Source organism: Mus caroli, unplaced genomic scaffold, assembly GCF_978045245.1.
Source record: "Mus caroli unplaced genomic scaffold, Mus_caroli_1 scaffold_1, whole genome shotgun sequence".
Taxonomy (NCBI): domain Eukaryota; kingdom Metazoa; phylum Chordata; class Mammalia; order Rodentia; family Muridae; genus Mus; species Mus caroli.
The window spans coordinates 137778785-137795811 of record NW_028227256.1 but is presented as its reverse complement, the minus strand read 5'-3'; the positions used below and the strand labels follow the sequence as shown (position 1 = coordinate 137795811).

Below are 17027 nucleotides of genomic sequence, written 5' to 3'. Positions count from 1 at the left end.
CACTGGAAAGAGTGGAAAAAATACTTCTCCTGCCTTTCTGTTCTGTTTCTTTACTTCCACTCACCTGGTCCATGTCTCCCTATCTCTCAGACTCTGTTGTGATACTTGCTGGGTAGCATGTTTTCTACAAGAAATGTCTAAGAAAGATAATTATTCAGCAAACAAAAACAGTGAAACAATAGCAAATGGATTAAAAATGCAAAATAGTAAGATGTTCAAGTTTGAAGGAGACATGTTGTGTATGACAGGAGCACACTGACTGTCCAGTTTACTACTGGCTAGTTTTTTTCTTGACATATATGGACTGCATTTCTCAAACTCTCATTAGATGTCACTACACGTTTGACTAAACCAATGGCATATTGAAGTTACTGTCTCGATAACCTGAAACCAGCTCCCATGAACACTAGAGAAAAACATGGATTGCAGAGACAAGTAGAAAATGACACAAAATCTACATTCGGGAAGGAATTATGAGAACAGGTCTGGCTGTGAAATCAATCAGAAACAAATGCATGAGTTTATTAAGTTTTAGGGAAGAAGCTGTAGTCTAAAAATTCTTTGAATTTTTTTCAGTTGCCCTAAGGAGTAAGTTATATAATCTTAATATATATATATATATATATATATATATATATATATATATATATATATATACTGAGCTGATATGAGTAATGTAGTGTAGCAAGAAGCTTGAAGTAAGCCTCAGGGAACAGAAGACAAGGTTTAGCAACTGCATTATGTGACCAGGGATCATCATGAAATTTTTGGTGACACATTTTCAAAAATGTCAGTTGGAAAGTTGCGGTCCAGTGATACTGCTTTCAGCTATTTTTCTGTTTTGAACCTGAAGCTGTAATTGTGTTGATGTGCTGTTGTGATGATGGAGTTCAGGATAAGCACTTGTCACCTGTGCATTTGATAAAGCATTGGAACCAGGCAGGCCTCTCTGGGGCGCTTAAGAAATCCACACAATTCATGGAGGTGAAGTCTTCTGAGAGTACTCCAGAACACTTTTGGTCCAGGGTTGGCACATGGCTTACTTGGTAAAAGTACTTGCTAGAGAAGCCTACAACCCAGTTGAACCCTGGAACCCACACTGGGAGGGGATACATGACAGGGAATGTTTCCTTCTATGCCGCAGAGGTACAGTGTAGCTTACAGGTAGCAAGACATGCTTACATGTATATGTATATACCCACCTGTGCACACACAAACATGCATACACACACACACACAAAGGACAATGACCATGACTACTATTACTACTGCTACTACTACATAATACAAATATTTAACTTTAAAAAAAAAACTACTCATTCCATAGGTTTCTTTCTAGACTTTGAACATCTGAAGCTGTCTATCCCTAGAGACAGAAATTTGCCAGGACAAACTTTAATGAGCAAACATAGCAATATATTCTCTATGTATAACTTGACTACCTTCGAGTGTTTTCTCTTTTAAACATCAATAAAATTGCCCTTGAACTTCCATTGGAGTCCAGTTAAAGTTTTTATAAATAATATTAAGAACCCCAAGAAGCAGCACCAATTTCCCCTTCGTGTATTATCACAAGAGCAACATTTCACACATAGACAGTGATACATCACCAGGAAAACCGACTGTGACTTTGCAGAGATCGCAGGACTCCTGCTTTCTGTAATCCAATCAACAAGCAGGTTTTCCACTTCCTCTAGCTGCAGTACCCTAACAAGTTTTCCAGAACTGACCTCTCTCTTGGACAATAAATCTCATAATAAATCTTCCTTTTAATCCAATGGGATTCCACAGATGGATTCTCATGAGTGTTCAGCAGGACCTGTTGCTAAGTAACATAACTTCTTGCTTGTTGCAAAGATACACAGATTTGATTTTTTTCCATAATGAGCACTGATAGATAATTGGCTGATACACACTCAAAAGGTATGCTATTGGATATTTAAATGTTACATATGAATTATTGATATATTTCTAACCTTCTTAGTAATTAGCATAATTTGTTATACTTTGTATTGTATTCCATACCCAAGTAAAGTTTTCTATAATTTTAGAAAGGATTTCTAATTTGTCACTAGATTTGATTTTTAATTAACTGCATAAACAAAGATAATACAAAGCTTCATTTTGCCTTTTTATACTTAATGGAAGAAATATTTAATTAAACTAGTTCAGCAACTCATATTTACTGAAAATATTATCTACAGTTATGATATTTCCACATCAAGTGTTTATACAAATAAGTAGTTGTAGAGACTGGGGTCCTTATTTGTGACAATATAAACAAATATAATTTACCCCTTTACTATAACTAAAATTCTTGTTAAATAAAATACTGGGCTGTTTCACCTTTATTATAAGCCATACATTTACATACCATTATTTATTTTTAGTCCCATTTACCAGATAAGAATGTCAAAGCTAGAAGGAAATAATTAATCCAGGATCCATTACTGAGATACTTCTCATTAAAGGTTGGACCAGTCTAACCCTAGAGTCTGGCTTCTTCATTACTATGCCATCTTACATCACTTGTCCAGACAATGCTAAAATACATGTCATCAACAATTCTACCCAGACTCCTAACTGCTGGATTTGTTTGTGGAAATATGGTCTATTTATCCCTCATTAGACATCCTTTACTGTATTAAAGTGTAGTGGTAGCCTGGAAGTTGTTTGTTCTGAACACTCATGGCTCTGTTTCCCATACAACATGGATGTGAGAGCTGTATAATCTTGAAAGACATTTAACCCCCATAGACAAATCTAAAACAAAAATAAAAAAGTCACTTAGAGTTTTAAATGGAAAAAAAAAAGACTTATTTAGATCATATCAAGCTTATTGTCCATGTCAGTAAGCAGAGAATACCCATGACTCCTCTAAACCCATAGAAGAATATAGTAGGAGTGGAGTATCATAGTATATGTTTTGCTATGGAGATAGAAATATACAAAGAGAACCAAAACCCCTTTAGCAACATATATCTTCACAAACTTCAGGCAGTTTCTGTCAAAATGGTGAAACTCATCGCTGAGGCCATATATTTTATCTGACTCTATTCAACTGGCCTTGTACTTGTCCCAAACATCACATAAGTAAACTGTTGTGTATTTGTATTACTAAGTTAGTCTGACTATCTGCACTTGAGGCAGCTCATCAAAGAGGAGAATGAGCTGAAACACTGATGTTTGTTCCTGACATTTGTAGAATCATGAAACATCTGTTGATGAGGTAGTCTCTAACTTCCTGAGTAGGTATTTACAGTCTATGTGAATTGCTGAGTCATAAATCTCTGTGTGAGAAGTTGTGTACCCGTCTAACATTACCCAAAATTTGAGAAGTCATGAACACCACATCCAGCTTGATTCCTGAGAAGGAAAACCAAATCTTAACATCTATAGAATATGACTTGGTGAAGTCATTGATCCATTAAGCTTCATCATCATCTGGTCCTAATTAGGTAACCTCATTGTAATACTCTTATTAAACCAGATTTCCAGTCCTTAGTGCATTTTACTCTTGGTTTTCACTTTCAGATGCCCTGCCACAGCACTGCTGTGGTATATCCCTCATCTAGGTGAGCATCAAACTTTGCTTTTTCTCAGGCTGCACCACTTATATGGCTGCAGCAAGAAATCACCAAAGTATGTTATTCTTTTAGGGTATATCATCCATAATTGACCATCCAAAATGGTCAATCTGTCTTAATATTGGTCTTACCTTTTCCAGTTTTGAAAGCGCGAGAGAGTAACAATCCTTGGCTCTGAATTGCATGAATCTCATATTTGCTGGATGCGTAAGCTCAGTGATGATACTGAGACTTGAAAACAACCTAAATTAAAGAAAAATTACATCACACTAATAATCCAGTATGGCATGTTTTTATAATAACATATTTATGAATGAGTGATTGTTAGCCTTAGGTATAAAACTATATCCAATTATAACAGCAGGCACTACCACATAAAATGATCCGTAAACTACAAGAAAAATGAAACACTATTTTTCCCAATATTTTAACCAACATGTTAGTACTGTGAGGAAAAAATAAATTCAATAATTCTCCTTTTATTAGACATTTTATCTCCATAATTATGAAACTGCATGGAAGAGGAACTCATAAAGTTGATTTAAGAAGTTATTAAGATTACTTTGTAAATGATATTAAAATAAAATATACAGATATTTGGATTGCTAAAAGAGAATTGCTGATGCTTTTATTGGCCATTCTATGAGTTCTCTAAAGCTATGGCTGCCTAGTATAATAATGTATTTTTTCTAAAGGTCAAATCCTGGTACAATGAACATCTGAGATAAGAAAACACTATAATTCAGGCAAATTTCACCAATGAATTGAAGCCAAGTTTAAAGCATTAATAATGATGTTAAAAATAAGCTAAGATTTTTTTGTACTACTTTCTTTTTTATGTCTTATTTTCATACACTCAAAATCTCACAAGTCCACAAACACTCACTTAATTGTTCACTTTCATGGAGAAATGAATCTTGATGTTACAGTAATTGACTCTTCTGTTGCTCTGGTCTAATCTGATCTTCATCTATCACTTGTGGCTTTTCTGATTCTATTTTGGGATACTTCGGTAGTTATGTAGTTATTTTCTATGGTAATATGCCTTCCCCTCCAAGAAACAGTGTCTTTTAGGTTAAACTAAGCAAGGACCACTTAAAATGGCTACTAGTAGTTTGAACTCATCCCTAAACACAAGGATTAGCACTTATAGAAAACAGGATACATAATCTATCTCTTTGAACTCTCAAAACCAAATCAAAGCTCTGCTCTGCTCTGCTCTGCTCTGCTCTGCTCTGCTCTGCTCTGCTCTGCTCTGCTCTGCTCTGCTCTGCTCTGCTCTGCTCTGCTCTCATTTCATAGTAAAGCCAATGCTTAGGGCACTCCTGCTTCAGCTGCTGATAGCTTGACAGCACTTTACAAAAGAATGTACTTGTTTGAAAAGAGGACCACTATCCCTGAGCCATAGAGCTGAGGTTGGTTTGTACATTTCCTGAGGCCTAATATTTCCTGATTCTGATAGAAAGTTACTAAAATCTCTCTCATCTGCCAGGCAATAGTGGAAAGTTAACACTTGAGCAGGTTACAGGGACTTGTTCCTAGCATGTGACAACTATTCATGATGACTTTCTCTCAGGTCTCTTTCCAAGGCCTGTCTTGATCATTCATGTTGATACTTGAAACTATCCTTCAGAACAGCCTCTTTCACAGTTCTATGGGAAACCTGTCCATCCTCTTCTTGAACTAGGAGAGCCTAAATCCTTGCTGTCATTTGGGGTTTATTATGTAGGGAGTATGATGCCTTTATCTTAGTTTTGATGACAGGCAGATCCTATTTCTTTATGTAAGTAACATGTAGTAAGGGTAAAGTAAATACTACCAGTAAACAATGACCTGATTTAATTCCCTTTTATTAGGATTAACATTTAAAAAACACAGTAATTTCATTTGTGTAACATATCACTGTTTTGAATGTTATATAAGAAAGTGCATTCTGAAGATTATGGACAGTTTGTGAAACATTTTGCCAAGCAGCAGACAATGGATAGTATACTTAAGGAATTTAAATGTTTCTATTATTAATATTACAAGTAGTAGTAGTAGTAGTGTGCATGGGGGAGTAAGAGAGGAAGGGAGGGACAATAGGAAGAAAGCCAGAGAAGGAGAAAAGGAGGGTGGGAGGAAAGGAGAGAGAGAAGGAAGGAGGGAGAAAGGAAGGGAGGGAGGGAGCCTGACTACATAGCAGGCCCTAGTCTGCAGGACCAAATTGCTGCTATGTCTAGTGGAGGCCTTAATGCTCTTTCAGCTTTTCTCTCTCCTTAGCCTTTCTGCCTCAGATGCAGTTGATTTCTTGTTTACTTTTCTCCTCAACCTTTACATGCTGAAAAATCAAGGCTATTTTTTTATACATCCTCTAGAATCCAGTTAGAATGTGAAGTCTTAAATCTTTTGAAGTGAAAATCCTTCCCTAACGCCCCTGGCATTTGAATTTCACACTATCTATTGCCCCATACCCTAGGGGATTTACTTTTATGAAATAATAATATCTGGAAGTCTAGATGTTCCTTTCAGGACTTACTACTCTTGCTATAAATATCTTGTTATATCTCATTATACTTCCTTTAAAAACACACATTTTGTGACACATTTTCTGCAGTTTTTTTTCAGGCAGTTGGGATGATGGGTTCGTATTAGACAAGAGTTCTCCTTTTTAGTTTAAAGCAGTTTTATAATGTGTGTATACCAAATAATCTTGGGATAGTTTCAGCATCTTCATATTTTAATTCCAAATCACAAGTAGTAGTTTGTTATATAAACCCCTTTATTGCAAAGGTTCTTTAAAAAATTATAAGAGGAAAAAAAAAGAGAAAAAAAGTCAGTTGATTTTTAGACTAGTAAACTACTTAAACTCATTTCAGTTTTTTTAATTTCAAAGTCATCAATTTAATGAATTAAACAATATCACTAAATACATTTAACATATGGGATGTCATAATCAATATCAAGTAATGTGAAGTCATTACTTAAGTGAATAAGTAATATAATTAACGTGACTCAATTAACACAAATTCTTGTGACTTCTTTAGACACTAAATGCTGCACTCTATATTTGAACTCCCTTCTTTGTTCTTTCTGTCTATACCTCCTTTTGTGCAAGACTATAAGGCAGTTGGCTTAGTCTGACTCTATCTTCAGTGTCTGCAGACTTGCACTGATCTGTGCCAAAACACTGCATGAGCTCAGATCTATAGAACTATTCTTGTAGCTGTCTTTGTGGCTCTGACTGCTCTTGGTGGATTTAGCAAATCTACTATTGGTCAAATGCCCAAACCATATCCTCTTGATTGGTATTTGATGATTGGCTGTTGGGGGTTTCCAACATCTATTGCAAATCAAGAGAAAGAGCCTGATTTTCTCCTTAAGGCAATGTCTTACAATGGGTATTTTACTGAAGAAACTGAAATGCAGAAAGATAAAACATGTTTACTGTATTTCTGTAGGTGTCAGAATCTAGCTAATACTCCAAAATTCAGATTCAAAATGCCTTTTTTAAAATCAGTATAACAAAGAATGGGCATGTGGGAAAGAAACCTGGATGATTAAAGACAATAATATATTATTAAGAGTATCTATCAATATGATGGTGTTTCACATATTAAAAACTCTATTTTCGAAATATTAAGTCCACCACTCACCTATCATACAGAGTGCTAGGCTTGTTATATTGGTCTTTGAAGAGAGGTCTGCTGTCTAACATCTAATAAAACAAAGACTTGACAAAATTCTATTATTAGAGTTCTCTGGTCTTTGAAAATATAAAGAGGTATGAAAGTGAAATACTCATGATTTAACCCTCTGCAAACTAACTATGAAGAGATATGCAGATTAGTTAACATACTGATAAACTGTAGCAATGGACTGCTCCTATATGAAGAGACAGCAAGACACTAGTGCATTAATAACTTCTGAGGCAAATACAGCTTCTAAATAATAGAAATGTAGTTCATCTTTTAGAGAATTTTTATTTTCCAATGAATTGTGAATTGTATGTATTTGTACATGGCTTCTTCCTCTAACTTATTAGATGCAATAGAAATATATATGTATAAGAGGTGAATGCTAAGAATGTATGGATAGTAATTAAAATTGCAGGACCTGATTGTATTTGAGTTGCTTTTACACTTGAAGTTTTATTTGCAGCAAGATGTATGTGCCTTGGCTCTTATACATAAATGAACTTACATTTATTATTTTAAACTAAGTAATAATGTATTAGCTAAGCCTGCCACCTAGTGAAACTTTTAAATACTTGTGAAATAAAGTTTCATAGGGCCTTTTATATCTACCAAAACATGTGCATTCAATTATAGCACTTATTTATGTATTCATTTACTAATATATCTAATTAAGTTTCTTATAATTGCTGATACCTAACATGTATTTCTCAGCCTCAATATTTGCTAAACACATTGTGAATGCTAAATAGTTTAGAAATAACATTATATAATAAGCCTCTTTTCCCCAGACATGAACAGTACAGTAGAACAATATTACAATTAATAAATATTATAGTTAATCTTATTCTTTCCTTTCTTACTACTTTATTTTTATACCTTTTATACAATGTTGTTTAAATAAATTTAAATAAAATAAAATGATCACATTCTCTCACTTGGTAATTGGTTTTGGGGGGTTTCCCACTTTCATTACATGTGAAAAAAAAAAAAAAAACTAGCTGCGTTATCTCCTCAAACCAGAGGTGGGAAAATGTCCTTTAAGAATCTCTTCCACTTGCACTTTACTGAAGAAAATGAAGCAGAGAAAAACAAAACATGTTTACTGTAGAATTTCTGTACATGTCAGAATCTAGGTCACATTCCAGAATTCCGGTTTAAAAAGTGCCTCTTCTTACCACTATAATAAGGAGTGGGCAGGTGGAAAAGAGAATCAGAGAAAAATAATATATTTTTATTAAGAACATCAGCAATATGTTGGCTTGTTTAATTTAGCTTAATATAGTATCATTATAAATTAATTAATTAATATAATTAGAGTTTATTTTAATCTCTCTCTGATTATTTCACGCTCTGGCTCCACTGTGTTGCCTGCTTCCAAATTTATCTCAGAGAAGAGTATGCAAACCTGGAAATTTTTTAGTATATTTTACTGAAAACATATCTCAAAATAAAGTGTTATACTATAAAACGTCCAGTCTAGGTTACCAGAAGTGATTCTTTTTAATAGGGAGTAAAGGTAAAATTTGTAGGCATATGGCCATACATAGATGGAAGAAAAACAGCTTGAAAATGCAAGTGTATTAGCACTGACATAGATATAAAATATACCTTAACTTTTCATGAGTAAAATAAAAAGTCAAGTCTTCCTTAGGAAAAAGAAGATGATAGATGTAAATTTCTCCATATTTTGAAGTTTTTAATCCTTATAAACCATAGATGATATCAAAATGTTTTTGCTACATAAGTGGGGTTTTTTATATTTGTGCAAACTGTGTGAATTTACAGATCCCTGTTTCCTCTTATATTAATTTGAATTGTATTGTTTTCCACATGCATATGCTTCCATTGCTCAAAAAGACTCTGATTTCTTGGGCCAATTCAAAGTGGAATGAAAGTTTCCTTTTTCACTTTATCTCTTTTTGCTGTTACAGTCCTAACAACAGAAAAAACTTTACTGGTCTAATCTGCCCCATTCTTTTACCACAAATACTCTCCACCTTAAACCTAACTGTCTCTCTGCTCTTCTTAAAGGATCACCTTGCTAACATACTCTCATCTGCAAAGCCAGGAATATGGTGGATACTGCAGGGCATTAACATATCCTGGCAAAATGGTCTTTCTTGCTCTGCTCCGTTCCCTTGAGTAGTTTAGGTTCTTAGTGCCCCAAGCTCCTAGTGAAGTCTATTGTCATGATTTAGAGGAAAGCTAATCTCATGACATTTTGGAGAAGCTGTGGGGAATCTGGTGTGTGCCTGGAAAACACGTAGTTCTGTCTTGCCACAAGTTAAGGATATCATTGGTTTTGAAGATAGTTTTGTCCTACCAGATCTAGAAACGGAATGTTTAGAGAAACTGGATTATTATGTGCTGGTTTCCGGTCTTTAATCTTCCTTCTCCTTTAATACAAGATTATACTAGGCATACCTGCCTACTGGTGTAATTAAATACTTATGAGCTCTTGTGCGAGCGTGCTGAAACACCAGCCCAGCCTTTAGGAGGCAACTGCATGCCCCATTGTGATCTGTGATTGGGACAACTGGTTTCACCTGCTTCATGTCTCCCTTTTTCTGACCAACAATCCTCATTGAACCTAGACAGATTATCAGCATTAACACACTTGCTTTCTGACCCAATAAAAGTTCGGCTTGCTTTCTATCTACAATGAAATCTTCCTTTAAGTTTTCTTTCTTAGTAGAGCTGCTTTCTAAGATGTAACTTCTTATGGAATTCATGCTTCTAGTTTAAGAGAGGAAGGACCTGGAAACCACTGATATTAGTGGCTTTGGTGAACACTGACATTTTACCACTATAGTAGCTAAAGTTATATTCAACAGAAAACAAAAATAAACAAAAAAACCCACAATACTCCATCAAATTCCAAGACACGTCCCCCCATCTTGAGAATGTTGTACTGTTTTTTAATAATTGTGAAGTATAGCTACAGTAGATAAACTTTTAATAAAATTGTTTAATAATTTCTGAACTAGTTAAGTAATAATTATTTAACATATAAACTCTTCCAGCAATGTCTATGTTATTGTTCCTAATCACTATATTGATAATAACTTGTATATTCTCAACTTTTCCTAGATGTCTGATAAAATTGTAAGCTGTGCATACTCCATCACTCTTTCTCAGGAACAAAAGTTCAGTCTAAATGATGGTTTCTTTCTCAGAAAAAAATGATGAGTCTGTTCAGATGCCAAAAAAAAAAAAAAAAAAAAACCTCCATAAAAGAACAACAATGCCACAATCTAGTTATTTTGAACCCAATTTTGATGTGCTTGCTTAAATTTATCTTAGGTTTAAACACATTTCATAATGCTATGCTAATGTAAAATATTTTATAAAAAATGTGTGTGTATATATATACATGTGTGTGTGTGCGTGTGAAATGTGTTCATGTATACCTACATATATGGGTATATATGCTCATGAGTGAGTAGACCAGATATCATTTTCCAGTGTCATATTCTTTGATGTTTAACTTATAGACAATGCCTATAAAGAGACTACACCTCATCGGTTTGTTTAGAGTATCCAACTGATAAGCTCTAAGGATCTCAATTCTCTGTCCCCCCAAACTCACAGACTGCATACGCAGGCTAGTAAGATGATTTTTTATGTGGGTTCTGTACTCAGGAACGTATGTATATGACGCAAGGATTTTGAGCACTGAAATATATTTCTAGACCCAAGATTTCAAGGAAAAGAGTTAAGTTTCCTTGCATTTCAAACCCATACACATTTTCTTGGACTTTTTGTCTGGGAAGAATTGTGTTACTGTTTCTATTTAGATGTGGAGCTGGATGGTAATAAGCACAAGTGAGATAGGTAAAACAGGACATGACTTGGCAGAGGCCTTCTCTCTTAATGTTTTTGGTATTCAGAAATGGTCTCTGGGGAGGAGTAAATCACCCGTATAGTGTCTAGAAACCTGATTTCTTAGTAAAGAAACAGAAATACTCTATATCTCCCCGACTTTCTCTAGGGATTCTGATGTTTCAGCATAGTGGTTTTCCAGAGAATTTCATTATATAAGGGACAAAGATGGCCTCAGGTCTAGCCCCCCAAAACAAATACACAAATCAAAACCAGCATTAATTACCTACTCTATATTACTTCACATTAGTATTAATTATCTGAATGTTTTGAGTGACCCAGCTAAGATACATTGCTAAAGGTATTGTGGTGCATTAAACTTTAATTGAAACCTAGTTCAGCTGGCATCTTGAACAGAATACCGAGACTCAATGCCGGTGAGCATCAATAAATCCCACTACACAGAGAATGATGATAAGAGAGAGTACAGGAGTCAATAAGAGCAGACTCTTTATGACAAAGTTCACCAGTTGACAAGTTGTTGGAAGATTAGTTCTAAGCTTTGGAAGGATTTTATATCACTGCTGAGATACCCTATAAAGTATGCAAGCTTTTAAAGATAAAGGCAAGAGAAGGCTGTCCTTTCAGGATGTAGTTTCTAGATTGTCAGCTACCTGTGAGTAAAGAACCCCTGAAAGATTCAACTCCTGCCTCTGCTTACTGATATTGGGTGACAGACAGCTCAAAGTCTGGTATTCTGGTACAGACTGACTGATTAGCACCTCAGGGATGTGGAAAGCTGGAGTGTTAGGATCTACAGCCAAGTGACATCAGCCTAACTTTAGTCCTTTTAGCCTTTTATTGCTCACCTCTATCTGACCTAATATTCTTATAACTTATAATGGTTTTATACTCTCCTTTTGAAATCTAACACACCACTAGCTTCCACTGATCCAAAAGTTAAAAATACTATCAGAAAGCATCTGAGACTTACAGCAGAGCCATCTCTTTTGGTGTATGCCATCTACCAGACACTTCCAATTATGAATTTGAAAAAAGCTTTGATTTTTTTTTACTTTTATTTTTATTCTTTAACTATAAAAACTTCATGAAACTGTTTCCATCCTAGAACATGTTATTTGGGACAAGTTATATCTATGTGTCTGGGGCATAGTCAGTCACATGTGTCCAGCTTAATCTGTCTTCTCCTTCCCTTGAGATGAGAACTATGATTTTTTTTTAAATAGGCACTAAGAAAATCCATAAGACTTAGACTCTATATAGGCAAATCCACTATGAGAGAGTCAACAAATTAAAACTATAATAAGTTACCAAAAATAAAATCTTGTCCAGGATTTGGGTATGGATTATGCCTATAATCTAAGAAATAAAATTGTGGGTGGAAAAATAGAGACAAAGAGAATCTTCAGTTTGATACACAATGGGGGTTTGTCTCAAAACAACAACAACAACAACAAAAAACCCCAAAAAGTCCTCCAAAGCAATCACATAATAAAATATCTATGTAGGGTTGCAGATATGGCTCAGTAGTAGAGCATATGTTCGGTATTTGCAAGGGGCTGGGTTCAGTTCTCATTGCTGCCGAGAGAGAGAGAGAGAGAGAGAGAGAGAGAGAGAGAGAGAGAGAGAGAGAAATAGAGAGAGAGACTTATTTAGGTTATTCTGTTGAAAGAATTCATTTGACACAAAACACATCGTTCCTGTCATCACTGTACAATTTTCGGGACCACTAATCAATCTAATCAGAGTAGAAGGGACAGATAGAGGGATGTAATTCCTTTTATAATCTGAATTCCAAAGACACACTTATATGTCACATTGCAGAAAGAAATCTACATGCATATATTAACAGCTTACCATGTAAACACTACTAACAATTTGTGCTGATTTAAGACCCCCTCACCCCTCCAGATGCTCTGGAGAAGAACAAGGTTAACGGTGACAGACACTAACTTCACTCAGCATTTCAAGAAATATCTGGAGAATATCAGTGAAAGGAATGATTACAGGAGAAATATGGACATGACAGGTCACTAAAATGTTACTGACTACCTCACGAGAGAGACATGAATGAGTTCTGGAATGATTGACTGCCTATATAGGACCCACCCTTAATCCATAAAGCTGGTGATGCAGAACAAGGTATTAGGATGGTAAGTAAGGTACTGTCTTGTCAGGTCACAAGTTCTCTGACTAAAGCACAATTTAAGGATTCAACTTCAGCTTTTAGTTTTATGTAGCAGAAACACAAGTATTTTATTTATTTTATTTATTTTTAATAACAAGTGTGTGTGTGTGTGTGTGTGTGTGTGTCTATATGCACATGAGTGCAAGGACTCAGAGATGCCAAAAGAGAAAGGTGGATTATAGAGGTAGAGTTGCAGGTGTTCGTGAGATGCCACATATGGGTGCTGGGAACCAAACTCTGGTCCTCCGAAAAGCTTTATAAATTCTTATTCAGTGAGGTCTCCTCAGGCCCTCTCTATGTCTCTCTCTCCTTTCCTTTTCTTGTGCTTTCTTTTCCTTTCTTTCTCTCCCTTTTTTCTTCCTTCCTTCCTTTTTTGTGGTAGTTTGAAAGTGTAACGTGTGCCCACCACCCCATAGACTCCTATATTTGCATGCTGAGTCACCAGGGAGTGCACTTTTGGAGAAGGATAAAGAGATGTGGCCCTGTTGGAATAGGTGTGGCCCTGTAGAGTAGGTGTGGTCTTGATTAATGAGGTGTTACTGGGGTGTGGACTTTCAGATTTCAAAAGCCCTTGTCAGGTGCAGTGTCTCTCTCTCCCTTCTGCCTGCGAATCAAGACAAACCCCCTCAGCTGCTTCTGCAGTACCGTGATGATAAAGTACAAGAAAATGCTTTCCTATATAAGAGTTCTTAGCCTTGACTCACAGCATTGGGGAAATGGAGTTTGAGGAGACTGCCTCCTGTGTCCAAGCAGGAACCTCGGTCTATAGGGATATTAACACACCCACAAAACTTTTGACCCCAAACTTAAACTGTCAACAAGAAATGCAGTGATTGGAGATGGCTCAGAGAAAGAAGGAATGAATATCTAATATCCTGACCAACCCGAGACCCATCCCATGAGCAAGCACCAATCCCTGACACTATTAATGACACTCTGTTATGCGTGCAGACAGGAATCTAGCATGGATGTCTTCTGAGAGACTTCCCCCTAGCAGCTGGCTCAGACAGATACAGACTCCCACAGCCAAACACTGGATGGATTTGGGGAATCTTATGGAAGAATAGGAGGAAGGATCATGGCCTCAAAGGGGATAAGAACCCCACAGTAAGACCAACAGAGTCAACTAACCTGGACCCTTGAGGCTCACAGAGACTGGAGCACCAACCAAAGAACATACAGGGGCTGGACCGAGGCCTCCTAATCTTGATGTGCTAGGGCTGGTGGGATGGCTGGGGATTGAGGGCATCTGCTCAGAGGAGAGAAGGGAAGTGGGGCATAAAGGAAGGATTACGGGAGGGGTTAACTGGGAAGGGGAATAGTGAGCAGTATGTAAAGTGAATAAGTAAAAAAATAAAATTAAAATAATTGCATTGTTTATGATGTTTCTTGCTGGCCTTAAAACAGTGACAAAGGTACTTTCTTCTTTCTTTTCTTTCTTAGGGAATGTATAAGTACACTGTGCCCAAGCTGATATCGGGACCAATAGCAAATTTCTTTTTTTTTTTGTTTGTTTGTTTGTTTGTTTGTTTGTTTGTTTGTTTTTCGAGACAGGGTTTCTCTGTGTAGCCCTGGCTGTCCTGGCACTCACTTTGTAGACCAGGCTGGCCTCGAACTCAGAAATCCGCCTGCCTCTGCCTCCCGAGTGCTGGGATTAAAGGCGTGCGCCACCACGCCCGGCTCAATAGCAAATTTCTTGTCCAGCGTGCACAAAAGGAAAAGTTTTGATTCCTCTGGTTCCTTTAGAAATACAACAGTCCATCAGAGGATTGCATATGATATGTATTTTTTTCTCCCTTTTACCTAGTTTCTTATGGAAATTTGGTCACTTTCCAAGGAACTTCTGGCATCTTGCCAAGGTCTCCCTGGACCATGGCATTCTCACAGACTTTACTGAAACAGTCAAAAATGAATTTAAAAAAGCCTTTAAAAAATATGTGTCATTAAAATCCTTCTAGGATATGCTAAATAAAAGAAAATTTAAATTTAACGATCTGTCCACAAGTTAATTATTGAATAATCGATTAATGGTGTAGTCCTAGTCTTGAACTTGCTATGTGGCCAAAGGTGTGCTTGATCTTTTAATCCTACTTCCTGAGTGTTGAGTTTTCTTATTTATGTCATCATGTTCAGTTACTAGGCATCTAACCCAAGGCTCTATGTATACTAGCCAAACAGTCCATCAAGAGAGCTCCTTGGAAACCTGAATGCATTTCATGAATTTATTTGTATGCAAGTCATTTTAAAATATTTTTATATTTTATGTTCTCATAATACTAAACAATAAAATAAAGAATATGGAACCAAGAAATAGTGGCAAGATAAATGTAAATTAGAATATATGAAGATATGCTTTTGAAAAGGAATGCTAAAATAAAAAAAAAAATGTAAGGTAGGATCTTTCGATGGTAAAAAAAATTTGTTCTAAGAAAAGTGAGCCAATTATTCTACAGTGGAAAAAGAAGGTTGTTAAAAGGGCACATATCATGAAGGCCTAAGTAAATCACAAAGGACTATGGCCCAAGGGCAGGGGTGGGAAAAATCTTAAAGATGGTACATGTAAGAAGATTAAGCTAGTAAAAGCTCCTAAAGCATTCTTATAAGTACTTATTTTTCAAAATTCTTTTTAAAAGCATTTGCTCTTGCTGACTGTATTTTAAGTTCTACTTATAAAACATTTTGTAAATATTTTCTGTAGACAGGTTATCAGAGTGTAACTGCTAACCTTAGAGAACCTGAATTCTCTTGATCTGTTCTAGTTCTCTCAGATGCTAGGATATCAGCTACAAGACAAAGAAAGTGAAACTAAAAAGAATCCCAGGTTTGACTTCATCTCTTCCAATTTGTATCCCTTTGATCTCCTTTTGTTGTCCAATTGCTCTGGCTAGGACTTCAAGTACAATGTTGAATAGGTATGGAGAGAGTGGACAGCCTTGTCTAGTCCTGATTTTAGTGGGATTGCTTCCAGCTTCTCACCATTTACTTTGATGTTGGCTACTGGTTTGCTGTAGATTGCTTTTATCATGTTTAGGTATGGGCCTTGAATTCCTGATCTTTCCGAGACTTTTATCACGAATGGGTGTTGGATCTTGTCAAATGCTTTTTCCGCGTCTAACGAGATGATCATGTGGTTTTTGTCCGTGAGTTTGTTTATATACTGGATTACGTTGATGGATTTCCGTATATTGAACCATCCCTGCATCCCTGGGATGAAACCTACTTGGTCAGGATGGATGATTGTCTTGATGTGTTCTTGGATTCGGTTAGCAAGAACTTTATTGAGGATTTTTGCATCAATATTCATAAGGGATATTGGTCTGAAGTTTTCTATCTTTGTTGGGTCTTTTTGTGGTTTAGGTATCAGAGTAATTGTGGCTTCATATAATGAGTTGGTTAGAGTACTTTCTGTTTCTATTTTGTGGAATAGTTTGTGAAGAACTGGGATTAGATCTTTTTGAAGGTTTGATAGAACTCTGCACTAAACCCATCTGGTCCTGGGCTTTTTTTGGTTGGGAAACTATTAATGACTGCTTCTATTTCTTTGGGGGATATAGGGCTGTTTAGATCATTAACCTGATCTTGATTCAACTTTGGTACCTGGTATCTGTCTAGAAACTTCTCCATTTCGTCCAGGTTCTCCAGTTTTGTTGAGTATAGCCTTTTGTAGAAGGATCTGATGGTGTTTTGGATTTCTTCAGGATCTGTTGTTATGTCTCCTTTTTCATTTCTGAT

The 17027-nt window shown here is 36.0% G+C and overlaps 1 protein-coding gene across 6 annotated transcripts in view; it reads right to left on the bottom strand.

The window, feature by feature from the left end:
* The window catches only part of Kcnt2 (potassium sodium-activated channel subfamily T member 2), a 381807-nt gene that overhangs the window by 67911 nt on the left and 296869 nt on the right, over positions 1 to 17027 (bottom strand). For all 6 annotated transcript variants that reach the window (XM_029477039.2, XM_029477031.2, XM_029477035.2 and 3 more), the window contains one exon: positions 3719 to 3830. In XM_029477039.2, the coding sequence (XP_029332899.1) occupies positions 3719 to 3830 (112 nt within the window). The remainder of the gene's footprint in view (positions 1 to 3718; positions 3831 to 17027) is intronic.